Source organism: Podarcis vaucheri (assembly GCF_965113315.1).
Source record: "Podarcis vaucheri genome assembly, chromosome: 15".
Lineage (NCBI taxonomy): Eukaryota > Metazoa > Chordata > Lepidosauria > Squamata > Lacertidae > Podarcis > Podarcis vaucheri.
Genome location: NC_138753.1, coordinates 14,643,258 through 14,669,813, shown reverse-complemented (window position 1 = coordinate 14,669,813; position 26,556 = coordinate 14,643,258). Strand labels below are relative to the sequence as shown.

Here is a 26,556-nt window from a genome sequence, read left to right as displayed (position 1 = left end):
ACGGTGACGTCACGCCGCGGGGGGCGACGCGACGTTCTGTGCGCATGCGCCCGCAGCGCGAGCGAGAGGGGGCGCCGGAGATGCCCGGATTTAAAAGGGGTCTTCGCCGAGGCTGAAGGGGCCCCATGAAGGAAGGTGCGTGTCCGCGAAAGAGGGGAGCTGGTTGAAAACGGGCGAGGGGACGCGCCGGTGGGTCCTGCTCCCCGCTCTTTCAAGGAGCCTAGACCTGAGGTGATGGTGATGGGCGCCCATAGGGGGCGTGGCTTGCGCTGCCCCCTCCCAACCGTCACTCTGTGGGGAAAATAAATGGCGCGTGCGCGGTAGCAACCAAGCGTCCCCCAGCCCACGAGGTGCCTGAGGCCATGGTGATGGGCAGGGAGGAGGAAAAATGGGTCAGCGAGGGTGAGGAGCTGTTGTCGAGGGGTCTCTTTCTCTCTCTGCCTGGAGCCTCCTTTCCCCCCTTCTCTTCCGGCCTAAGATAGACTTGAGGTGGTGGGGAAGCTCTCCCAATATTCATTGGGCAGGGTTGGTGGGATTAGGTTATGAGTGCACTAAACAGAGAAGCGTGTCTGCTCCACGTGGGTTAACCCTGAAATTGCTAGGCATGCGTGTCGTTTGTAATATATTTCTCCTACTGACTGCAGCCATTGCACGTGTTTTGTTTTTGCAACAGGACTAACTTAAATAAAAAGATGAAAAACTGCAAACCCACCCAGTTTCATTAAGCTCCAATAGCGCTGAAGTGTTGTTTGACAACAGCCAGTTTAAAGTGCAAGTGTTCGTTCAAATGCCCTTTGTAAAGAGGAAACTCTTCCCAGTCAGACCCATGGAAGCTCTCTTCTGCTTGCCTTCTTTCGTATAATCAGCCCAGGCCTGCCTGCCAGTTTCCTCTTCTTCCTTAGTTGCCCCTTGCAGAACACAGCTGTGGGGAGGAGGATGGGAACAAAAGTGGAATTGGTGGCTCTGCCTATCTTTGGCTCTGCCTCACCTACCCTTTCATCTGCCCTACCAGCCGCCACAAAGTCACTTGACCAAACCAGTTTCTGTGTGACTGGGAAAGAGTTTTGTAACACTACTATCACACCAGAAAAAAAATGTTTTCCCTCACAGCTGCCAAAAATAACCACAGTTTTAAAATGCTGTTTTCTAATTTCAGCCTCTCGCACGTGTAAATCTCTCAGGAGGGTTGGATTTCTTGAAGTATTACAATATAGACATATATGAAATTTAATAAAAGTAGAAGTCAAGGCCTGTATTCTCTGCTGATGTTTCATTTTTTTAAAAACTGCAGTTTTTTGGTCTTACGGGTCTCAGTGTTGTTTTGAACATTGTCTTTTATTTTAAACGAAATGTGTATTTAATGATCCATTGTTTAGGAGCTGTATCAAGAGAGTTTCCCTTTAAAAAGTGGCTTTATACTTATTTTAAATAAATGGATCCCAAGTAAAAGTCTCCATTCATTGAGGAAGAATGATGTCTCCAAGGGTAGTGGTGACTCCCCCTTTCAGCAGAGTCTGCAAGAGCCCTCTTGTCTCTTAAAAAGGCAAGTAAATTGATCGTGGCCTCAGTTTTTCTTACCTAGACTCCTTTTGTATAGAGTTATATGTTTCTTTCCCCACTACCTCCCTTTTTCCTCTTAGCTCAGCACTGTGAGAGAAAAGGAGACCAGGGTGGAATCTACACACATATAAAAACGCTGTGAAACTACTTTTTTAAAAAAAAAAAAAAGTTTTGAAAAATACATTGAATTTTGCATAGCTCACTTTCGCCATCTTGTGTCGCATTTGTATATTGTACTTTACAACACATTTAAAATGTTTTATTTGCAGCTATGTAGCTGAGTCCCAGGAAACTACATGCCTTTTATGCTCAGGGTACATATCCTAAAGGCAGCCAGAATCCTCAGCAGAAGTGAAAAAACCTTGCTGTCAGCAGAGACAACTCAAACCCGTGCTGGCCACAGTTTCCAAAAAATTGTTGCCTTCCGCAGGTGCTCCTGGTTGTGGAGCAGCAGCACCCCATCTCCGGCTGGCTGGTGGTACCAGCCGTGCATTGCCCGTGGCTTTCTCTTCCCATCACCACTACCCGTTTGGCCCTCAAAGCCCCTGTGCACAGTCTCCGAGATGGCAGAGCAGCGCTACTGCGTGGACTACGCCAAGCGAGGCACGGCGGGCTGCAAGAAGTGCAAGGAGAAGATCCTCAAGGGGATGGTGCGCATCGGGAAGGTGGTGCCCAACCCATTCACAGAGTCCGGCGGGGACATGAAGGAGTGGTACCACGTCAAGTGCATTTTTGAGAAGCTGGAGAGGGCCCGGGCGACGACAAAGAAGATTGAGGACATCACGGACTTGGAGGGCTGGGAGGAGCTGCAGGACAGTGAGAAGGAGCTGATAAACCAGCACATCTCGGGTAAGCGGTGGTGGTAAGAGCAGTTATATAGGGTGGCCCAGTATTCAGAGCCTTGGCTACTTAAAGTTAGCCACATTCATTCATATTATTAGTACTAGTGTTACAAATTATTTGTTTTATTTTACAGTGGTGCCCCGCAAGACGAATGCCTCGCAAGACGGAAAACTCACTAGACGAAAGAGTTTTCCGTTTTGGAGGTGCTTCGCAAAATGAATCTCCTATGGGCTTGCTTCGCAAGACGAAAATGTCTTGCGATTTCCTGCGGGGTTTTTTTCACCCCCCCCCCTTTTTCTAAGCCGCTTATTCGCTTATCTGCTAAGCCGATAATCCGCTAAAAGCCGCTAATAGCACTAATCCGCTACTCCGTCAATGGGCTTGCTTCGCAAGACGAAAAAACCGCAAGACGAAGAGACTCACAGAACGGATTCTTTTCGTCTTGCAAGGCACCACTGTATTTATTTTGATAATCATTTTTATTAGTTTTCAATTACAATCCAATAATGGCCTTATCATAGCAACACCAGTTTTTGACACAATTAATAATACCAATCATTGAAATACCGAATTATACAATTTAGATAAGGTGGTCCCCCACATGCTAGAATTGATGGCTTGATTATTTGCTTTATTTCTACGTTCCAAAATCTTATTAATTTCCATTACATTCCAGGCATCATAATAATCCCTTGTACAACAACTGCTATATTCATAACTTCTGTTTGTGTTGACACATTAAATGATTTATAAAACTACAAGTGAGGAACTCAGACTATATCCTTGTTCTTCCTTTGTGTGGCAATCATTCTGTACCTGATGTTTCTTCTTGTCCTTGTATTTATTTTATGTTTTTATGGCATTGATATCCCACTTTTCCATGGAACTCAAAGTGGCGCACAGGGTTCTCCTCCTCCTCTCTTCTATTTTTTTTTTTTTATAATAATTTTTATTACATTTTTCCAAATTACAAAAAGAACAGAAAGAAAAAGCAGAATAGAAGAAAAAAAGGAAAAAGAACAGAAAATCACATCCATTTCAACAGCTTATTTCAAATTTCCATTGGACTTCCCCACATCTCCCGCATAATGCATTCTTGATAATAAAGTCATCAGCAAATTATACCCTTATTTCGTGTGTTTCTTTATATTTTCCGTTGCAATTTAAGTTTAGATCTCTTATTCTCCATTTACTCTAAAAATATCATTTTTACCCATTTAAACTTTGATTCTTTCACAAATGTTAGCAATTTCATAGATAATTAAATTTCATTGCTGGGGCTAACGTTCCAAATCATACGACGTCTTATGTTTCATACAGCTTATAATACTTTTGCAAATAGTCTTTAAATTTTTTCCAGTCCTCCTCCATTGCCTCTTCTCCCAGGTCTCGGATTCTTGCAGTCATCTCGGCCAGTTCCATGTAGTTCATCAATTGCGTCTGCCACTCCTCCAGTGTGGGCAAATCTTGGGTCTTCCAATGCTTGGCGATAAGAATTCTTGCTGCAGTTGTAGCACCTCCTCCTCTCTTCTAATCCCCACAATAACCTGCCTCTCATCTTCCATTACTTTGCCAATAGGATCCTGCCCATAGTTAACCGATTTGTCACAAGTTGCCTGTGTTACGTTTGGCTTTTGAGTTGAGGCCCAGATACATGACAAATCACTTTTGCTAGTAGCTTCTCAAATTTTTTTAAAGGGGGTGCCAGGTTTCTCTGAACATGTATTACTCAAGACCTGTAGAGGTGTAGAATAAATTCTGTGGCTCCAGAGGCCTTTAACCTTTGACCCCTCATGTCTTCACAGATCTTACTTCCAAAGCTGCAAACACGCCGAAGAAAAAGGCCCCCGTCCAGGCGAAGATTTCTGCCAGTGGTCAAATCACCTCCCCCAAGAAAATGCCGGCAGCTTCTTCTGATCCATCACCAAAGAAATTTTCAGGGTTTACAGGTGCATAAGAGATGGGCGGGCCTCTTTCTTTTGGTTGTAATTCATTGGTGGTTTTTTCCAGCTCAGAGTCTTAGCTTTGGTTCTATGGGGGAATCTGCAGGTGCTCTTGGATGTGGCCAATCCATGTCCAATGATCTGGGTTTTAACATTTAGGTCATCTGCTGATAGTCTTCATTAACTGATGATTTGGCAAGAGTCTTAAGGATGCCGGAAGAGCCCTGCCGGATTAAGCCAAAGGGTCCATCTGTTTCTGTATCTTGCACCTCACAGTGCAAAGCACAAAAGGCTACAACCCTCCCTTGCAATTGCATCACAGGACCTTGTATTCAGAGGTAGACTGCCTCTGAACATGAAGGTTCCATTTAGCTATTGTAGCCAATATGTTGGTAGACTCATCCTCCTCCTCCATCATCTCTATGAATTTGTCTAACTCTGCCTTGTAAGTAAGCCCACAAAAGTATACCAGTCTGCTCGTGGGGGTGGGGCTTACAGGTCTCTCCTCCATTGGTCTGCTACATTTCTTACCTGGGTGCAGAGGAAGGGCCTTTTTTCTCTGGCAGCCCACCTGTTCTTCACTGGCAATGGAGGAAGGATGGAACACACCGTCCCTTCCTCCAGCCAGCTTGCTTGCCTACAAAGAATTTCTTGTCGCCTATGGCATGTGGGTGAGTGGTTTGGGCTGGTCTAATACCTTTTCTAAATCTAGCTAAGCCAGCTGGCATCACCACATCTCATCACAAGGGAATTCCATGTGTTAAGCGTGCTGAGTGAATAAGTCATTTTCTAACATCTGTTCTGAATCTGTTGCCCATCAGCTTCACTCCTAAGGTATGAAAGAGGTAGAAAAATGTACCTCTGTTCACATTCTCTACAGACAGGGATGGGGAAACCTCTGCCCTGCCATCGTGTTTTGACCTGCTGGGCTTCCCCATTTGGCCTATGAAGCTGTTTTGGCCGAGCCTTGCCCATCTTGCAACTCACATTATCTCTGACCATTGTGGCTGGAGCTGATGGGTGTTGTCGTCCAACAAGATCTGGAGGGCTGCAGGCTAGCCACCTCTGTGATACACTCTCCTGAAAGTGATCCCTATTAAGCATGACTTCCTTCCAATTACCCAGGCCTAGGATCAGGCTGGCTGATTTGAAATTCCAAATCATTTGCTGATGGTGATCTGCAGCAGACATCCTGGTAAAACACAGGTAGCCAACGTGGTGCCCTCCAGATGTTGCTGGACTACATCCCTGAATTGATGGGCAAGCTGGCTGGGGCTGAGGGGAGCTGGAGCCTTCATCATCTTCAGTTTTAATCCAGAAACAACAAATCTGAGAAACGCTGCCTTGGATCTACTCAGGTGCTGTTACCTGCACCTGGTCCTCAGGATAGAATGGGCCAGAAGTGCAAATAAATGTTTTGGGGGGGGTGTGAAATCGCAGGTCATGCCAGTCAGCGGTATCTTTCCCTGAAGTTCTCCTTTTTCTGCACAGCTAAGCCGGGCAGCTCTGATGAAGTGGCTTCTGCATCTCCCCGCAAGCCCAGCTTGTCCACGGAGAAGAGTGACCCAAAGCACAAGGACTGTTTGCTGCGGGAATTCAGGAAGCTTTGTGCTATGGTAGCCGACAAACCTAGCTACAACGTCAAGACCCAGATCATCCAGGACTTCCTGCAGAAGGGAACCAGTGGAGGTACAATTCCTTCTCCCTTTCTCTTTTTTTAAAAATCGGGAGCGTTTGTGTTGATGTAGAGGGCAGGCTTAAATATATGAACAGTTATTATTATTTATTAAATTTGTATACCACCCTTCATCTGAAGATCACAGGGCGGTTCACAACAGAAAGATACAAAAAGAAAAACACAAAATACCTAATTTTTTAAAAAACCAGTACCCCCCCCCCCATTTTATTATTTATTAAATATGAGTGATCTGCCAAATGGGACAGGTGGAACACAGTTCGTTTCCTCATCCTGGTTCCATAATGTACGGTATATGCATGCTATATGTCAGTAGTCCCCAAATGCTTTCAGGCCACTGCCCCCTTTGTTCCATAAGCTCATTCCCCGTGCCTCCAACCCTACAAAAAGCATTTTTCTGAATAGCAGTTTGCGCAACCCACAAAGGAGGATCATAGCACAATAACATTCAAAAGAGTAACAATTAATTAGTAGTTACTGTTTTGCACTCAAAGTGGCTTGGATGATAAAAATAGAAATAACAAAGACGTTGAAGTCAGATGTAAAATCAGCAATAAACAAGGGTTAAAATAGTCATCTGTGATAAGCTTGGGTTGCTGTGATTAGGGCTGTAGGTTTTCTAGAGACCTCTTCATTATGGGCAAATGTGGTCCACCGAGGCCGGGCTGTCCATTCTCACCTCTTTCCTTGTACCCAGATGGCTTCCGTGGTGATCTCTACCTGACAGTCAAGCTGCTGTTGCCGGGGGTCATAAAGAGTGTTTACAACCTGAATGACAAGCAGATCGTAAAGCTCTTCAGCAGGATATTTGGCTGCAGCCAGGAGGACATGGTCCGAGACCTTGAACAAGTGAGGAATGAGTTTGCTATGTACAGTCATACCTCGGGTTAAGTATGCTTCGAGTTGAGCACGTTCGAGTTGCGCTCCTCGGCAACCCGGAAGTAACGGAGAGTGTTACTTCCGGGTTTCGCCGCTTGCGCAGATGCTCAAAATGACGTCATGCGCAGAAGCGGCGAAAAGTGGCGTGCGCAGACGTGCCGTCGCTAGTTACGTTTACCTCTAGATGCAAACAGGGCTCCAGAATGGATCCCGTTTGTATCTAGAGGTACCACTGTAATGGTCTTGAATCTTGGCCCTCCAGGCCTGTCCGTCAAGCCCTCAGGACACTCCCCAAGGCACACGCCCATCAGCCATCCTTCAGTGTTTTGGGCTGGGATGGATCATTGAACTCTGATTATGGCTCTTGCTTGCCTGGATGGAGGACAGAGAGAGGTGTTGGTGTAGAGCCAGGATTCAAGATGGCCTTAACAGGTTGCAGAACTGGCCACAAACTAACAAAATGAATTTCAATATAGACAAAAGTAAGGTTCTGCACTTAAGCAGGAATAATCAGGTGCACACATTTAGGATGGGAGACACCTGGCTTGGCAGCAGTACATGGGGAAAGGATCCAGTGGTTTAGTAGATCACAAACTTAATGAGTCCACAGAACGATGCAGCAGCAAAAAAAAAAAAGAGAGAGAATGCTAATCCAGGCTGCATTTAGTGTCCAGATTGAGGGAAGCAATAGGACTATTCTATTCTGCCTTGGTCAGACCCCACGTGGAGTCCTGTGTCCAGTTCTGGGCACTACATTTTAAGAAGGATATTGACAAGCTGGAAGGTGTCTAAAGGAGGGAGACTAAGATGATCAAGGATTTGGAAACCAAGCCTTTTGAGGAAATGTTGAGGGAGCTGGGATGTTCAGCCTGGAGGACAGAAGTGTTGTTACATGGAAGACGGAGCAAGCTTGTTTTCTGCTGCTCCATGGAAGACAACCTGAATCACTGTATTCAGATGACAAAAAAGGAGATTCCAACTAAATATCAGGAATAGCTTTCTGACAGTAAGAGCTGTTCTAAAATGCAATAGACTACCTTGGGAAGTGGTGGATTCCCCTTCACTGGAGGGTTTTCAACAGAAGTTGGATGACTATCTGCCAGCGATTCTCTAGTTGTTTTCTGCACTACAGAGGAATGGATTAGATGACTAGATTATTTTCAGGGTCCCTTCAAATCCTACATTTCTATTATTTTGTGAAAAGACTCCCCCTCCCTATTCTATTATGTGATTTAGTGTATGATTCTATTTTAAACAGGGTGATGTGTCTGAGACGGTGCGGATCTTCTTTGAGCAGAGCAAATCCTGCCCCCCGGCTGCCAAGAGCCTCTTGACGATCCAAGAGGTTGATGACTTCCTGACACAGCTCTCTAAGCTTTCCAAAGAGGACGACCAGCAAAGCTTGCTGCAGGATGTTGCAAACAGGTACAGTAAGAGGTTTGAGATTCCTGGCTGGGGAGATCAAGCTAGAGGTGAGGAACTTCCCCGTGTCTCCAGTGTGTTATTGGGGCTCCCATAATTCCTTACCATCAGTTTAGCTGACAGCTGGGACTGATGGGAGTTCTAGTCTGACAACCTCTGGAGGGTGGCAGATTAAAGGAAGGCCACAACAGGTTCTGCTCTAAGGACAGATTCTGAAGCGGGGGTCGCTAGGGGCGCATTGGAAGATGGCCGACAATACCATCTCTCCATCTCACACGAGGCAATTAAGAAGCTAATATGGGAGTATGTAGCCTCCCTTGTTTCCCCAGGGAATGGGGGAAACACTGCCTTCGCCTGCGGTTGCCATAAATCACCCCCAAGTTCGAAAGAAGAAGGGGGTGAGGGCACTAGGCGCACAACACTCGTGTGTGATGGCTCTCCCGACCCCGTCTCTGATCGTGCGACCTGGTTGCAGGAGCTCAAAATAACAATTAGAGAGAGCAGCAAATGCACGTGTTTCGAGTGAAGAACGGGAGTTTAGACTGCTAATTGAAGTGACCTCTGTGAAGTTGAGTGACGGGCTGGATTCAACAGGAAAATATATCAAGAAGATACATCAAAGGGTCGGTATGTCGGAACGGGACAGAAAGGGGGGGGGAGCTTTTCTTTTTTCCCTCTATGTGATTACCTAACAATCCCTCCCCAAGAAGAACCGTTACATAATTGACTACAGTGGTACCTCGCAAGACGAATGCCTCGCAAGACAAAAAACGTGCAAGACGAAAGAGTTTTCCGTTTTTTGAGTCGTTCCACAAGACGAATTTCCCTATGGGCTTGCTTCGCAAGACGAAACTTCTTGCGAGTTCTTGCGAGTTTGTTTCCTTTTTCTTAAAGCCGCTAAGCCGCTAATACCCGTGCTTCGCAAGACGAAAAAACCACAAGATGAAGAGACTCGCGGAACGGATTAATTTTGTCTTGCGAGGCACCACTGTATAAGCGAGACGATTAAGAAACTGTGTGGAAATGAATTACTAACCAAAGGCTTGGCTTATGGAGATCTGGAAAAGAAAAAGGCTTTTGGATTGACGCAGTTATAAAAAGAGAGTCGCCATGTTGGCAGGCTTCGTTGTAGAATTGACGATCAAGGGGGGGGGGCTTGGCTTTGTTATTATATCGGACTCTTGGCAGAACCCCCTGAGAAGATCGAGAATGGAGTGACAGGCCTGTGAAGATTAATAAGCAGACGTTAAGATTGTTTTTATGGAAGTGATGAAATGCGTCTGCTGTCTGAATATGACTCTTGGATGAATGGAAAAATCCACACAGGATTATAAAAATGCTTGTTTTCAACTCGCTTGTGGAGACTATCAGAGGTCACAAAGTAAAGAAAGGAAAAATATACGAAAACAACAAGAAGAGATGAGGAAAACAACAAAGAAGGAATGGATAGAATTGTGAACATTATTTGGACAGAATTGTGAACATCAAAGCAGCAGCAATAAGATGACCGGATCCCTTTCGGAGCTCGAAACAGGGGTACCCCCAACAAAAAATTAAAATTTGGCTCTGTAATTTGGAATTAATGTGATTTGATTGGTTTGTTAATAAAAATTATTTTATTTTTTTAAAAAAGGACAGATTCTGAAGTGGCAGCACAAGCTGCCAGCTTGCTTTTGCAGAAGCAGGGATCTGTTTACATGTCTGAATGGAAGACTGTTTTGGTGCTTTTGTAATCCTGCTTGTGCAGTGATAGCAACCAAAACAATCAAGGGGATGGAGCAAATCCCCTATGGGGAAAGATTGCAGTATTTGGGACTTTTTGCTTTAGAGAAAAGGTAAGAGAAGGAAGTTTGTGAAACTATGCATGGCATGGAGAAAGTGGACAGAGGAAAGTTTTTCTCCCTGTCGCATAACATTAGAATTTGTGGTCATCCAATGAAGCTGAGTGTTGGGAGATTGAGGAAAGATAAAAGAAAGTCCTTCTTCACTCAGCACATAGTTAAACTATGGAATCCTCCCCCACAGGAGGCAGTGATGGCCACTGACCTGGATGGCTTTAAAAGAGAAGTAGAGAAATTCATGGAGTAGAGAGGAGAAAAAAGCCTGGATGGCTTTAAAAGAGAAGTAGAGAAATTCAACGTGTCCAGAGGAGGGCAACCAAAATGGTCAAAGGCCTGGAAATGATGCCTTATGAGGAACGGCTAAGGGAGCTGGGCATGTTTAGCCTGGAGAAGAGGAGGTTAAGGGGTGATATGATAGCCATGTTCAAATATATAAAAGGATGTCACATAGAAGAGGGAGAAAGGTTGTTTTCTGCTGCTCCAGAGAAGCGGACATGGAGCAATGGATCCAAACTACAAGAAAGAAGATTCCACCTAAACATTAGGAAGAACTTCCTGACAGTAAGAGCTGTTTGACAGTGGAATTTGCTGCCAAGGAGTGTGGTGGAGTCTCCTACTTTGGAGGTCTTTAAGCAGAGGCTTGACAGCCGTATGTCAGGAGTGCTCTGATGGTGTTTCCTGCTTGGCAGGGGGTTGGACTCGATGGCCCTTGTGGTCTCTTCCAACTCTATGATTCTATGAGAGAGAGCTATTGATGGCTACTAGCTGCGATGGCTATGCTCTGCCTGGAAACCACAGGAAGGGGAAAGTGCTGCTGTGCTTGGCTCCTGCTTGCATGCTTCTCTTTGGGGCATCTGGCTGGCCACTGGGAGAGCAGGTTGCTGGGCTAGATGGGCCACTGGACTGATCCAACAAGAAAAAAAAATCACTGGGGAGAAATAATCTGCATAGAAGTGGGAGGGGGGCTCAGCGTTCTCCCTGCTGCCCCTTCCTTTACAGGCTGACTTGGGAGGCTGCTGTTGCGTTTGTTTTGATCTTCAGCACTGCAAGCTGCATGGTCCTTATGATTAAGTTTTTTAAATAAATAAATGTACAGTTTGCAGCTGATAAAATCTCCAATGATTAATTATTATGCTTCATGATCTTGTTTTATGATTGTTTTTAATTGTTCTTTTAATTTTCAGGTGCACGGCCAATGACCTGAAGTGCATCATCCGGTTGATAAAGCATGACTTGAAAATGAATGCTGGAGCCAAACATGTGTAAGCTCTCTCTATGTGTATGTCATTTCCAGAAATAATGCAGAAATCTAAAAATGGGATGTGATGGAGACATAGAAGAAGACCACTTGGGCTCTTTTTGAAATGGAGCTGCTCTCCCAACTCTCAACAGCCCCAAGGACCAAGCTTTTAGTGTGGCATAGCAGTTAGACTGCTGGACTAGGACCTGGGAGACCAGGATTCAAATCTCACTCAGCCATGAAGTTCACTGTCTCCCAACCTAACCTACCTCACAGGGCTGATGTGAGGATTAAAAGAGTAGGTTTGGGGGACCATGTATACTACCCTGAGCCGCTTGGAGAAAAAGATGAGATATAACTGCATTAAATACAAATATACATAGCGTCATCAGCCCAGTATTGTGCAGTGCTCCGCCAATGGGAATTCAGCAAACGCCTTCTGCGCCAGCTTTTGGAACGCCTGCTGAAAATCATAGAATCATAGAGTTGGAAGAGACCACAAGGGCCATCGAGTCCAACCCCCTGCCAAGCAGGAAACACCATCAGAGCACTCCTGACTGTTTCTATTCTGCGAGGCCTATGCAGCCAATTAAGAAAAGATCCTTCTGTGATGGTTAATGATGTAACAAATATGGTTTTATTGCTGTAAACCACTTTGACTTTCTTTTATGATTCAGTGGTACACAATTTTTAAATAAATACAGTCGTACCTTGGAAGTTGATTAACTGCAGGAAGCTCCTGCAGCTAACCGGAAGCCGCAAAAGCCCCATCGGACATTCGGGTTCCAAAGAATGTTCGCAAACCAGAACACTCACTTCCAGGTTTGCGGCGTTCGGGAACGAAAACATCCAAGTACCAAAGTGTTTGGAATCCAAGGTACGACTGTATGTAGAAATTTATTACTATTACTGTTAATTATAGTTATTGATCACTTCTTTGCCAAGGTAATTCAAAGCAACTTGCAGTATATAAACAAACACATATGTTGACTCTGGCAACAATGTACAGTCGTACCTTGGTTCTTGAATGCCTTGTGACTCGAACATTTTTGAACGTCCGATGCGGCTTCTGCAGGTTCCGATTGAGCCCAGGAAGCTCCTGCAGCCAGTCAGAAGCCGTGCCTTGGTTTTTAAATGTTTTCGGAAGTCAAACTGATTCCGTTTGAGAACCAAGGTACGACTGTATCTAAAGGCAATCCTATTTTTGAAAAAGCAGGATTAAAACATACCACCCACTCAAGAAGGTCAGAGATAATGAAGAGAGAAAGGCCTGATTGAAAAAGAGATTTTTTTTTGCTTGGCACCTAAAGCTATGCAACGATGACACCAGGCAGGCCTCCCTGGTGAGAGAATTCCACAAACAGCGAGGTGATAAATAATGCACTGACCTTTAAAAATTCAGGCCTCAGTTTTCCCTCAGCTATTCTGTGGTCTTATTCCTCACACAGCACTCTTCAGCTCCTTTCTCCCCTCTTCTATCTCAATTGACAAGAATACAATTGCTGGTTCAGGCTAACAGTCCACCCTCAAGCACATCCCAAGCACAAGAGCCCTCTCTCATCCTGTGACTTCCAGCAACTCATTTCTGCCTCCAATAGTAAAGGCAGAGCAGAACCATTATGGCTGGTAGCCATCAATAGCCCCTCTCCTCTATGACTTCATCTAATTTTATAGGAAAATAATATATGAGACTGTTACCTCCCACAATCTTTCTCCCTGCCTCCTTCTTTCCTTTCAGGTTGGATGCCTTGGACCCAAATGCTTATGAGGCTTTCAAAGCCTCACGCAACCTCCACGACGTGGTTGAAAGGGTGCTGAGGAACCAGCAGGAGTCCCAGAAGGTGCCAGGCCTAAAGAGGACTCTCAGCGTCCAGGCCACACTGATGACCCCCGTTCAACCCATGCTGGTAAAAAGAAACAGCCCCAAACCCTGTGATCTGGTGATCTCCTCATCCAGCCCGTGGAGCTCCCTTTAGAGGCCCTCCTGTCCCCATCTCTGTCAACTGTTTGGCTTTTAATGAAGGCTAAAGCAAGGAAGTATCTAGTGGCACTTTTTGTGGGATGAGCTTGTGTGGACCACAGTCCATTCTGCAATGTAAGAGCCTGGCTGCTGCCAAAGGGCAGTCCATCCAGCCTCACATTTTGTTCTCTCAGTGCCCAACTGGATGCCAGAAGATGGGGAAGAGCAGGACAGGTGTATAAATCATTCCAGAGCTGCTTCCAAGGAGGGAGAGCTCTTGTGATCTGCAGGCGGATCTTCTAAAGTGCTGAGAATCCCTTTTTCAGAGGGAGAGCAGCTATCCCCAACCTGGTGCTTTCTGGATGTTTCCAACTACAGTTCACATCAGTCACTAGGGCTGGCCAACGTATCAGTATATCTTCCAAAACCAGTTTGAAGTCCATATTGTGAGATCAGTTTCATAATTTTTGACCTGGCAACAGAATGTGAATCATCACCCACACACTATGCAAAAATCACAATGTGGGGAAGAACGTGAAGCCAGCGAATGCCTCTACATAGCTCCACCTTATTTCAGATATTGTGATATATTGGTATATCATGATGTTGGAAACCAGATATCGCGCAGTCCTTTCAGCCATGCTGGCTGGGCTGATTGGAGTTGTAGTATGAGACCTCCAGAGGACACCAGGTTGTTGCAGAAGGTCCCAGGATCATACCTAAACACCTCGGGGAGTGGATTGGAGAAGATCTTGGCCTGAGCAGCTGGAGGATTGCTGTTGGATTTTGGGATAGACGATACTGTTTTACATGGGGTGTTGGTCTGCATAGTAGAAGACAACTTGTGCCTAGCTTGTACAAGGAGAAGGGACATAGATCAGGACTAGAGAATCTGCCTTGTAGGCAGAAGGTCTCAGGTTCAACTCCCAGTAGGGTTGGGAGAGACTCCTACCTGAAATCCTGGAGAGCTGCTGCCAGTCAGTGTAGACAGTACAGAGATAGGTGGACCCATGTTCTGGCACAATACAAAGCAGCTTCCTGTGTTGTAGATCTGCGTGCAATTAAAAGTCCTAAGGTGGGATTTTCCTTCTTCTTTCTCCAACAAGGCTGAGGCCTGTAAGTCCATCGAGTATGCCATGAAGAAGTGCCCCAACGGGATGTACTCGGAGATCAAGTACGACGGGGAGCGCGTCCAGGTGCACAAGAAAGGCGACCACTTCAGCTACTTCAGTCGCAGCTTGAAACCTGTCCTTCCACACAAGGTCAGTGGAACCTTCTGTTACTTTATTATGTTTTTTTTAATCAATATTTTATTAAGTTTTAACAATAAAAAAGTTCAGAAAAATACAAAGACAGAGAAAATACAAAGTTACAAAATACAAAAATACACACTTTAAACACGAAAAAAGAAAAAAAAGAAAAACACACATAAACAACAAAAATTCCCTCTTTCTTAATTTCATCTTTAGTTAACTTATTTTCCTGACTTCCTCACGTCTCCCATTCTTGTATCCCTTTTAATAGTTAGTTCAGCAAATTCATATCCTATTAGTTTATCTATTATTAATCCAATCTTACATTTTGCCCTGTTGCTAGAGCCCCTGCAATTCATTTCAGTGTCATCAGCATTCAAAAATTTTACAATATTTCTGCAAATAAGTTTTAAATTTCCTCCAATCTTCTTCCACCAACTCTTCTCCCTGGTCTCGGATTCTGCCAGTCATTTCCGCCATCCCTTCTGTTACTTTATTATGATTGCATTTCTATCCCACCTTTTTCTACAAGGAGCTCAAGGTGGTTTACATGGTCCTTCCCCCATTTCCTCCTCACAACAACCCTGTGAGGTAGGGTAGGCTGAGAACCAGTGTCTGGCCCAAAATCACTCAATGTGTGTGGGGGGGGGATTGAACCTTGATCTCCCAGGTCCTAGTCTGACACTAACTATTGTGCCACACTCTCTTTACACCACTCCAGTGTTTGGAGTAAGCAGCAGCAGAAGGTTAACTTAGTGTAATGAATACTTGCTTGGAGGATACCTTTCATTGGAAGGTATTCAGACTGAGAGTATAGGAAAGAGTGCTGCAGTGGTGGCTAACTAATGTGTTGGAGAAGCCAACAAGCCAGGCTTGCCCCTTTGTTCTCAGGAGATGCATCCGAGATGACCTCTCACCTTCAGGCAGCAGAACAGGTTGCAACCTAAGACATACCTTTCTAAACTTCAAAGGATAGAGATAGGTCGGCACAGAGTTTAAAGGTGCGGGAATAGTTTGGGAATCTGGAGGTCCCTTACTCTGTTTAAACCCCTTTCTGCAATGTGAGTTGTGCCCAAACTTCCAACACTCTTTGGGTCGCTTCCTGTAGAAACAAGTGGCTGGCTGCTTACCAATATCACATACCTGGCATGTTCCTCTAGTATTGGGGAACTAGGAGCCCCTGTTTTCTCAGGTTCTGCTGCCTGAAGTGATCATCTGACTCTCCCTAACAGGAGGAATGACCCTGGCAAGAAACTCTGATCTCGTGATGTGCTTATGTTTAAACCAGGTGGCCCATTTCAAGGACTTCATCCCCAAGGCTTTCCCAGGGGGACACAGCATGATCCTGGATGCAGAAGTTCTTCTAATAGACAACAAGACAGCCAAGCCCCTTCCCTTTGGAACACTTGGAGTGCACAAGGTGCGTGGTTATAATCTCTCCTTGCCCAGAAATGGACGAAATGACCCAACTCATTGCAAAGCAGGTTGATTTTATTAAAACACAGCAAGTAACAGCAGATGGAATCTGTAGTTGTAAACATCTAGGGGGCACCAGTTTGGGGGATGCTAAGCTTAGGTTGTGGGGCAGACAGTGGCAAGACACGCTGGTGGGTTATAGCATTGGGTATCATATGTAGAAAGACCAGAATTTTCCTTCTCCCCATTCTCATGCAGCTCATGGGATTGACCACTGAAACTGACAGCTTAGAGATTCAGGAAAGATGGGGAGAACTTCAGAAAGGCAGAATTTAGGGACATCTCGCCTGCAGAGAGGTCAGGATTTACTTCAACTATGGTTCATTAAACCTTGGTTTAATGTGACGTGCAAATTCTGTCCAGTATTTTAACTGTGGTTTGTTTACTGCCAGAAAACCACAATTTGAAGCTGTGTTTTTTACTGGCATCTCAATTTAACATGCAAATCCAGCCTGCTTCCTTAACTGTGGGTTTTCTGACCACCTCACCCCCAGACACTCATCAAGCACTTTGCCAGCAAAGTTTGAAGCAGTGAGCCATGGTTAGTTTGATCATTTGTGGAACAGCTCACTGGGTTGAACAGAGGCACTGTCTTTGGTCTGACAGAGTTCAGTTTCCTAGACGAAACTGATTCCTGCATTGCACAGAGTTGGGCTAGATGAGCCTTTGGATGCCTTCCAACTCTTTGATTCTGTGAAGTTCCGAGAGGGGGGCAGGGAGCAGCCATGGGAGGATCTGAAGCCCTGTCTGTGAGCTGCACAAAGTGGACTCCAGCTCCCATCAGCCCCTCCCAGCATGACTAATGGTCATGGATAAGGGGACCTGCAGTCCAGCAAGGCACAGGGAGAGAGGCTGTGGCCAGTCACAGTGGAGAAAGGCGGGCCGAGGAGGAGAGGCAGCAAGGAGACCCAGGGAAGACTGTGGGCCTTGCCAAATGGAAGAGCTTCTGCCTAGCTCTACAGGATTTTTTTCTCCAACCTCAAATACAATCTGTGTTCTAACACATCACTGTCTCTCTGCAGAAAGCAGCTTTCCAGGACGCCAACGTCTGCCTCTTTGTGTTTGACTGTATCTACTTCAACGACGTCAGTCTGATGGACAGGTGGGTCTCATTCTCTCAGTATAACTCAAGACCATATCTGTTCCTTTTTATCCCCTTTGATCTGCAGAACTGGCCCTGCTACAGGTGCCATATAATACTCATTATGCACTTGTAAGAAATTGGACTTTTTAGTGCGGCGGCATCAGCCACACTTCGGAACTCCCTGCCTATTGACATCAGGGAGGCACCTTTACTGTCCTCTTTTTCACACCTGTGAAAAACACTTTTGATTAGGCAAGCCTACCCAGATATGTAGAATGTTGATCTGTGTTCTAATCTGGTTTTTAGCATATCTTTGGTTTTCATTATTCTTTGAATGTTTTAAATAGTTGTTTTTTTACTGTTGTTATTGGCTATTGCACTGTTTTATTCTTTTAATGTCTACATTTCATGAAATAAATGAAAATTAAATAAAGTTAGGCCCATTTCGTCCTGAAACCTGTTTTTCTCATCATCGTTCTCCATCTCTGCCCTGTTTTCTCCAGGCCGCTCCGTGAGCGCCGCAAGTTTCTCTACGATAACATGGTGGAAATCCCCAACCGAATCCTCTTCTCGGAGATGAAGCACGTCACGGTGGGTGCCATTCCAGACTGTGAGCTGGAAATGCTTGGAAATGTCCCCGTGGGGAATATTGAAGACTCTCAAATTGCCACCAACAAAAATGAGCTCAGTATTCTGAGGAGCCTACCAGCATTAGCCTAATAATGTCCACAGTGTTCTGGAATCCAGACAGTTCTTTTCTGTTTTGTCCAGATTTGACTGAAGTAGAAAATCAGCACAACCTAGGTAGGATGGGGACAGAGTGACTTCCTTACATTCCATTCTTGATAGAAAGAATTTTACAGTTCTGCATTTTGTTCCTTCTGATTATTATTATTGTTGTTGTTGTTGTTGTTCCTGCAAGAAACTAACACAGCCAGTCACTCCCCCTCTGGTAATCCTTTTTAACTTGGCTATTTCTCTTTCAGAAAGCTTCGGACCTTGCTGATATGATCAACCGGGTCATCCGTGAGGGGCTGGAGGGTTTGGTGCTGAAAGATGTGAAGGCATGTATCCTTGTGTTTTTGATGTACACACCAGACAATTTATTTTACTTGGTTCATCAGGTTGATTTCTTTTTAAAAAATTAATAAGTGGTTTACATAAAATGGTACAAAATATTCTTTAAAATTGGCAATAAAACCCGTAAACATAATAAAATGATCATAGATAAAAGAAACAAACATAAAATTACCTGTCGAGATAGGCTTGGCTAAGCAAAAAGGTTTTAATAGGCATCAAACTGCACAACGTAAGTGCCTGCCTAATATCAAGAGGCAGGAAGTTCCAGAGACTAGGGGCATCACACTAAACTATCAGTTTCTCTCGAGTGTGCCACAGACATTATGCTGCACTTGTAAAAGTGACAGCTCCACAGATTGAAGCAGTCAAACAGGGCACATTTTGATTACTTTTTAGACAGGAAAATGAGGTGCTAATGTTGGTTAAACTGAAGATCTCCACCTAGAAATCGTCTCTCTCTTCCCTCTGCCTCTTCCAACTTCACAGCTATCTGCTGGCATTGTTCTAGAGCTTCAATGCCTATTTTTGCAAGCATAAGGACTAGGAGGTTGCTTTTTGTTTTTAAACATGCCCTGGATGTGATACGCTTAAGAGAGCTCTGGCCAACCGCCTCTTCTTTCTTGCTTTGGCCTGTGCAGAGCCTCTATGAGCCAGGAAAACGCCACTGGCTCAAGGTGAAGAAGGACTACCTGAACGAGGGGGCAATGGCTGACACGGCAGACCTGGTGGTCTTGGGTGCCTTCTACGGCCAAGGGAGCAAAGGTGGGTGTCTTAGAAACCAGCCTCAGAGGACCACTTGAGAGGCCTGGGAAATTTCCTCCCCCACCCCCCCATCACTGCAACCAATCTAGTTGGTGGCGGTCCATGGGACATAAAGTCTGCTTTTCCAGTTGAGCTGCTCTAAAGCAGGGACCGCATATGGGGCCAAGATGGCGTCCGGCACTCTTCTCAGCTGCGCCACTGTGCTGTCCGTGCCGGTCAAAACCTCTTCCAGCCTCTTTGGCCCTTTAGCAGAGTATACACAGCGGTACAAACTGTTGCAGTGTGTGGGTAATAAATCAGACTGCACGCAGGCTTTCTTGCTTATCTCCAACAGTCTTTAATCGTGTAGAAAAACATCATAAATCAGCCCGGTGACAAAGCGCACATCTTTCGCCTCTTGGTCAAAACCGAAAGAGAGATCACACACAGAGAACACTCCCGTATGTGAAACATAACCACGCCTCATGATGTGAGACGTCACTCAGAACTGTTAACCCTGTAAATTCTGATTCTCTTCACACCGCGTTTCCCTCCCTCTCTCTGCCGCAGGGGGGATGATGTCCATCTTCCTCATGGGCTGCTACGATCCCGACAGCCAGAAGTGGTGCACGGTGACCAAGTGCGCCGGCGGCCATGATGACGCCACGCTGGCCCGGCTGCAAAAGGAGCTGGACATGGTGAAGATCAGCAAGGTTTGCAGCCCGGAGATGTCACAGCCCTCGAGTGTCGGTTGCGGGGATTCTCAAAGAGCTGCTGCCAAGTCGGCATACATAAGAGCAGGTCCAATGGCCCATCTAGGCCAGCATCCTGTTCTCACAGTGGCCAACCAGGTGTCTCAGCAGGAAACCCACAAGCCCGGACCTGAGCACAAGAGTGCTCTCCCCTTCCTGCAGTTTTACAGCAACTGGCATTCAGAAGCATCACTGCCTCTGACCATGGAGGCAGAGCATAGCCGCCATGACCAGTAGTAGCCATAATAATAATAATAATAATAATAATAATAATAATAATAATAATTTATTATTTGTACCCCGCCCATCTGGCTGGGTTTCCCCAGCCACTCTGGGCGGCTTCCAACAAAGATGAAAAATACACTAAAATGTCACATATTAAAAACTTCCCTGAACAGGGCTGCCTTCAGATGTCTTCTGAATGTCAGGTAGTTGTTTATCGCTTTGACATCTGATGGGAGGGCGTTCCACAGGGCGGGCGCCACTACCGAGAAGGCCCTCTGCCTGGTTCCCTGTAACTTGGCCTCTCGCAGTGAGGGAACCGCCAGAAGGCCCTCGGAGCTGGACCTCAGTGTCCGGGCAGAACAATGGGGGTGGAGACGCTCCTTCAGATATACTGGACCGAGGCCGTTTAGGGCTTTAAAGGTCAGCACCAACACTTTGAATTGTGCTCGGAAACATACTGGGAGCCAATGTAGGTCTTTCAAGACCGGTCTTATGTGGTCTCGGCGGCCGCTCCCAGTCACCAGTCTAGCTGCCGCATTCTGGATTAGTTGTAGTTTCCGGGTCACCTTCAAAGGTAGCCCCACATAGAGCGCATTGCAATAGTCCAAGCGGGAGATAACCAGAGCATGCACCACTCTGGCGAGACAGTCTGCAGGCAGATAGGGTCTCAGCCTACGTACCAGATGGAGCTGGTAAACAGCTGCCCTGGACACAGATTTGACCTGTGCCTCCATGGACAGCTGTGAGTCCAAAATGACTCCCACGCTGCGCACCTGGTCCTTCAGGGGCACAGTTACCCCATTCAGGACCAGGGAATCCTCCACACCTGCCCACCTCCTGTCCCCCCAAAACAGTACTTTTGTCAGGATTCAACCTCAATCTGTTAGCCGCCATCCATCAATAGCCGTCTCCTCCACAAATTTGTCCAATCATCTGTTAAAGTCATCCATCTGGTGGCCCTCATTGCTTCTTGCGGGAACTATGCACTGCATGAATAAGTCCTTTCTTTTACCCCTTCTGAATTTTCCAACATTCAGCTTCATTGGATGCCCACAAGTTCTAGTGTTTCTCCATGCCCTGCATAATGTTTTAAACTTCTCTCATGTCATGTCTTGCTTGCCTTTTCTCTAAGCTCAGAAGTCCCAGACACTGCTGTTTTTCCTCAGAGGGGTGTCACTCCATCCCCTTGATCATTTTGACAACACTGAACTAGATGGATTCATGACATGACTTAGCCTATGGCTGCTTCCAACGGTCCTTTCAGCGCTGTTGCACTCCAGTCTTGTTTTGTGGGCTTCCCAGAACAGTTATCTGTGATTGGCTACTGTGAGAAGAGCTTGCTGGGCATGCTGGACCTCCATGGGCCAGGCTCTTCTTCAAAGATCTTCCAAGGTGTGCAGCTGGTAGGCTCAGGGAATGGGATTATTTTGAAGGTGACTTCCTGTGTCTTTTTCTCTCCTTCCTAGGATCCCAGTAAGATTCCAAGCTGGCTGAAAATAAATAAGAATTATTACCCAGACTTCATTGTTCCAGATCCAAAGGTAAAACAGCCTGAGAGGGAGGGGCAGGAGCTGCAGGGGGAGAGGAATAGGATTGTCCCTGTGCAAAAGTAACAATGGGCTCTGATTTTCAATGTGGACCTTTTTTTAGAGGTTGTGGGCAGGGGGCGTTCTGTAAATGAATTGTTAGTGTCTGGTGTGGCTATATAGGTGAAGCTAAGCAGATATGAACCCAGTTACCGTATTTTTTGCTCTATAAGACTCACTTTTTCCCTGCTAAAAAGTAAGGGGAAATGTGTGTGTGTCTTATGGAGCGAATGCAGGCTGCGCAGCTATCGCTGAAGCCAGAACAGCAAGAGGGATTGCTGCTTTCACTGCACAGCGATCCCTCTTGCTGTTCTGGCTTCTGAGATTCAGAATATTTTTTTTCTTGTTTTCTTCCTCCAAAAACTAGGTGCGTCTTATAGAGTGGAAAATACAGTAGATCCTTGGTCGAGAAACCACTGTTCTATATGAGAGCTTTGTGTGTTGGGGGGGAGGTAGTTGAATTTTTAAAATTCCACATACAGTCTTACATTGGCTCTCGAACAGAATGCATTCCGAGAGTCCGTTTGACTCCCAGAACTGTTCGAAAACCAAGGTGCAGCTTCCAATTGGCTGCAGGAGCGTCCTGCAGCCAATCAGAAGCCACGCCGGATGTTCGGCTTCCGAAAATCGTTGAAAACCTGGAACACTCAATTCCAGGTTTCGATCATTTGGGAGCTGATTTGTTCAGGAGCCAAGGCGTCTGAGATCCAAGGTACGACTGTATACAAAAAATTGCACATTCCTAAACCCTTGGATCTGCCCTATGGCTAGTAGGTAGAGGAGAGCAAGAGAATCCCCTGTACTTCCAGTGCCTATGTGCCAAGTGGGCCTTGTCCAGCAATCAAAGTGGAGAACTTAAAAGCTCTTTTTGTAACAGATAACCCCAAGCAGACCTGGCTCAAAAAGAGGTCTGCCTTGCTTGGATTTAACTTGTACAATTTGAACCATCCTGTCTTCAGCCAAGTATGGTTGAACTCACATGAATTAAATGAGCACAGGACGCCATCAGCTTGTATTTGTGTTGTGTGTCAAAAGTCCCTTTTAATCATATCTGTTCATTTGGCGCCCTACCTCTTCACTGGATCAAAGACCCAAAGTGGGTTTTCCTATGAACTCAGAGCACACACCATGTTGCCTCAGCCACTTCTCTCAGATCTCCTGACCATGTTGAAAAAAGAATCTCGTTCAAGTATATTGGGAACAGATGAATGTTTCTCAGACTTCTTGAAAACAAGGATGAGGGAGCATAATCCAGGTTGTGTATATGTGTGTGATTAATACACTACAATTCTGCACCCAGTACTCCCAAGACTGCCTCTCTGGCCATGGGGGCTAGTAGTTTCCTTTAGAATTTTCAGAACCCAAGCTGAGATTCTTGGGGTGCTGAATTCTGTTCCAGTCTTGTGCAGAACTCGCACAGAATTCTGGCTGTTCTCCAGCAGAGTTCTCCCTCACAAACTGCTATCCTTTAATGGTGAACTGCATTGAGCAGCAGAGAGAGGACTGGCCAAGTAAGGTTGGGTCAGCTCATTCTGCGATTGTTGCCCTCTGCCTTAGGAAGCACCAGTCTGGGAGATCACGGGGGCTGAGTTCTCCAAAGCAGAGGCCCACACCGCTGATGGGATCTCCATCCGCTTTCCACGCTGCACGCGGATCCGAGACGACAAAGACTGGGCCACGGCCACCTCCCTACCACAACTCCGGGTGAGTCACCCACTTCTGCTGCTCATCTGCCCTTCCTTTAGAACCAGGAGTGGAACTTCACTTGATTCTTAGGGGAAGTGGCTGTAGCTCAGTGGTGGAGCATCTGTTCTGCATGCAGAAGATCCCAGGTTCAGTCCCCAATGACGTCACCAGGTTAGATTGGGAAGGTTTCTCCTGCCTGGAATCTAGGAGAGCCGCTGCCAGTCAGTGTGGACAGTGCTGAGCTAGGTGAACCTGTGGTCTGACTCAGTATGAGGCAGCTTCCTCTGATTCATAGAATCATAGAATTGTAGAGTTGGAAGGGACCTCAAGGGTAATCTCGTCTAACCCCCAACCCTATAGTCAGAACCAAGAGGACTAGAATCATGCTTAGGTGTGGCTGGCAAATCCTGAAGGGTATGTCTGAAATCCTGGAGAGCCGCTGTCAGTCCAGGCAGTTCTGAGTGAGATGGACCAAGGGTCTGGCTCAGCTTTATTTGTACATGTGTGTTTGTAAATAGATAGATAGATCTTTTAAAATTATAATCTCTTTTGTTTCAAGGGGAAGGGCTGCAGCTCATTAGTGGAGTGTCTGTTCTGCATGCAGGATATCCGAGGTTCAGTCCCCAACGGTATCCCCAGGTTGGGTTGGCAAGGTTTTTCCTGGCTGAAACCCAGGGGAGCTGCTGCCAGTCGGTGTAGACAATACTGAGCTAGATGGACCGGAGGCACCTTCCTTTGTTCCCTGGCTGAGGGTTTCTTTCCTGTTTTCTAATGGCAAATCCCTATACTCTGGCGGGGGGCAGGAGCTATACCAGTTGTCCAAGGAGAAGTCTGACTTCACTGTGGTTGCCATGGAGGAGGAGAACTCCACAGCTGGCAGCAGCGGAGAGACAGAAGGGCAGTCGAGGTCTTCCACTCCCCGCAAGGCTCCGAAGCAGCCCTCCAGCAAGTCCCCAGCAAAAGCTAAGAAACCTGAAGGTGTGGGGGCTGGGATGTTTGTTGCTGTGGGAGGGGGGCTGGGGAGGGCTGTTGAAAGTTCCCTTGGGCATCAAACCCTGCCCCAAATACAGACACACGCAGCTGGCTTCCTGCTTTGTCTTTTGACAACACATGGTGAGAGGTGCATCTGTAGAAGCAGGGCCTTTATGGTCATGGCCCCAGGGCAGCCCAAAGCCACAGTTCTTAACTCTTTTTAAGGGACTGCAAGGTGCACCTTTTTTCTTATGGGGATTGGGGTCAGAGATGGAGGGAAGCTTCTGGCCCTCCAGATGTTGCTGGACTATAACTCCCAAGGACTATAAGTCCCAGCATCCTCCTTGGCCATTGGCAGGTGCTGATGGGAGTTGGACATCTAGCAAAACACAGGTTCCTCCATCCCTGCAGAGGGCATTGTGCACTGATCAGTCTCTCAGTTCATCAGTGATGCTGTTCCATTTTTGTAATTCATGCTTTAGGTTTCTCCGTGTCTCTAATTATAATAGTTACTTATTTTTTGTTCTGGAAGCTGCTCTGAGCTTTGGACAAGCAGCATAAAATTGTTTCTGGATAACATGTCATGGAGGGGCAACACCCAAAGCTTGTTCAGTGCCAATCCCTGCCACGTGCTTTCCATAACCCACTCAGGGCCACCCTAAAGCCCATCCAAACCCTAGTGAAAAGACAGGCTGTTGCAATCAAGTTGCCTGTCAGTAGCCAGGAATAGGGTGATGATCAGCCACTGTGAGAAGGGGAGAGACTGTATTTCAGTTGGTGGAGCACTCGCTTGGCACCCAGAAGGTCCCAGATTCAGTCCCCAAGTGGGAGACACTCCTGCATGAAATGCTGGAGAGCTGCTGTCAGTCAGTGTAGACAGTACTGAGCTAAATGGACCAATAATCTCACTCTGTAGAACAGCTTCCTATGTTTATTTGAAAGCAGGATGCTGGACTAGATGGGCCATTGGCCTATTCTAGCAGGCTGTTCTTCTGTGGCTTTAACTGATGCAGATAATTATTTTAAGTGATCAGTTTCCCACTCCACAGTTTATGGGGTAAGGTGGGCTAGAAGACCAGTGCACACCGCCACAATATGCCCACCTTTGACCCTTCTACACGGCCCTCTCCCTTCTTCTGGCAAGGCACCCTAACTCACTGATGTAGAATGTTTTGTTGTCTTTTTTCTTTTTAGCCAGCAAACCTGTAGAAAAGTCCCCGCTGAAGAAGGCCACGGAGAAGCGAGGAGAGAAGAGGAAAGCCTCTGAGCTGGAAGGAGAGAAGGGGAAGGTAAGAGGACCTGACCTCCTCATCTCTCTTGTGGGATATGGATATCAGTGGCTACTAGCCAGGATGGCTATAATCTGCCTGCAGATTCAGAGACAGCTTGCCTCTGAATACCAGTTCCTGGGGGGAATGTACTCACCCCCTGCTTGCGGACCTCCCAGAGGTAGGTGGCTAACAGGTGTGAAAAGGCGTTCCTTTGGCCTAATCGAGCTGTGCTCTTCTTACTTTCTTGTAACTGAAGGGGGCATTCTGAATAACAATCTGCATACTTTGGAAAGAGAAAATGTTTCATAGAATTGTAGGAAGAGACCCAAAGGGTCATCTAGTCCAACCCCTTGCGATGCATTTAATTCCAAAGGAAGCCTTCCAGTGATGGAAATGCTTTGTCGGGGGCTTTTCAGGCATTGCCAATGAGTGCCTGCAAAGCCCCTTTTGTCCAAGCACTTCCCCATCTTCGGTGATGTCAGATAGGCGTAGCTCAGTTGAAGCAACCTCGTGGGCCAAGTGGAGAAGTCCTGTGGGCCCAACTAGGCCTGTGGGCCGCCAGTTCCCAACCCACCATATAGCAAGCCGAGTCCTTCCTCATTCACCAACCAGTTGTGTTTCTTCCCATTTCTCTATCCGCAGATGCTGCTGGATATCTTCACTGGGGTGAAGCTGTACCTGCCTCCTTCCGTGGAAGGCTTCAGCAAAATTAGGCGGTATTTTGTCGCCTACGACGGAGACTTGGTCCGCGAATTCGACACCTCCTCAGCGACACACGTTATGGGGGACGTGGAAGAGAATCCATCTGCCAAGCACGTCTCCCCGGACTGGATCTGGGAGTGTATACGGAAAAGGAGGCTGGTAGCCCCTTGCTAAGCTGGTCTTTGGCCCATCCCAGGGCCGCAGCAGCCACAGGGACAGGTGAGGGGAGCAAGGTGGCTTTTAAGGATGCCTTGGCTACATTTTTAAAGCAAAGGTTTAACACCTTTTGGGATGAAATTTTCAGCTCTGATAAACTGACATTATGGAAATCAAATTAAATATCA

At 46.3% G+C, this 26,556-nt stretch overlaps 1 protein-coding gene and 1 long non-coding RNA gene across 5 annotated transcripts; one reads left to right on the top strand and one right to left on the bottom strand.

Moving 5' to 3' along the window:
• Positions 1-26,556, top strand: LIG3 (DNA ligase 3). Of its 4 annotated transcripts, XM_082201378.1 has the most exons (21): positions 9-135; positions 1,377-1,543; positions 1,830-2,409; positions 4,209-4,352; positions 5,838-6,035; positions 6,740-6,891; positions 8,180-8,346; positions 11,369-11,446; positions 13,163-13,331; positions 14,491-14,646; positions 15,926-16,057; positions 17,136-17,215; positions 17,701-17,788; positions 18,184-18,261; positions 18,916-19,039; positions 19,589-19,731; positions 21,462-21,536; positions 23,139-23,285; positions 24,071-24,245; positions 25,434-25,528; positions 26,153-26,556. In XM_082201378.1, exons 3-21 carry the CDS (start codon positions 1,857-1,859, stop codon positions 26,384-26,386), a joined length of 2,988 nt encoding a protein of 995 aa, XP_082057504.1. In that variant the 5' UTR covers positions 9-135; positions 1,377-1,543; positions 1,830-1,856; the 3' UTR covers positions 26,387-26,556. The 4 variants fall into 4 exon arrangements, with proteins under 4 accessions (XP_082057503.1, XP_082057504.1, XP_082057506.1 ...); XM_082201377.1 differs by lacking the exon at positions 1,377-1,543 and having other exon boundaries at positions 1-135; XM_082201380.1 differs by lacking the exon at positions 1,377-1,543 and having other exon boundaries at positions 25-135; positions 1,991-2,409.
• On the bottom strand, positions 11,356-13,156 carry LOC309520175. Its single transcript, XR_014214170.1, has 2 exons — positions 11,976-13,156; positions 11,356-11,887 (listed from the first exon to the last, which is right to left on the bottom strand). It is a non-coding gene; the product is annotated as an uncharacterized lncRNA (long non-coding RNA).

Bases quoted from the DNA above. Each gene is read 5' to 3' on its own strand.
- LIG3 (XM_082201377.1), top strand. From the start codon at position 1,857: ATGCCTTTTATGCTCAGGGTACATATCCTAAAGGCAGCCAGAATCCTC. The intron at 23,286-24,070 runs GTGAGTCACCCA...GGCGGGGGGCAG, and splicing joins CCTCCCTACCACAACTCCGG to GAGCTATACCAGTTGTCCAA. The intron at 24,246-25,433 runs GTGTGGGGGCTG...TTTTCTTTTTAG, and splicing joins AAAAGCTAAGAAACCTGAAG to CCAGCAAACCTGTAGAAAAG.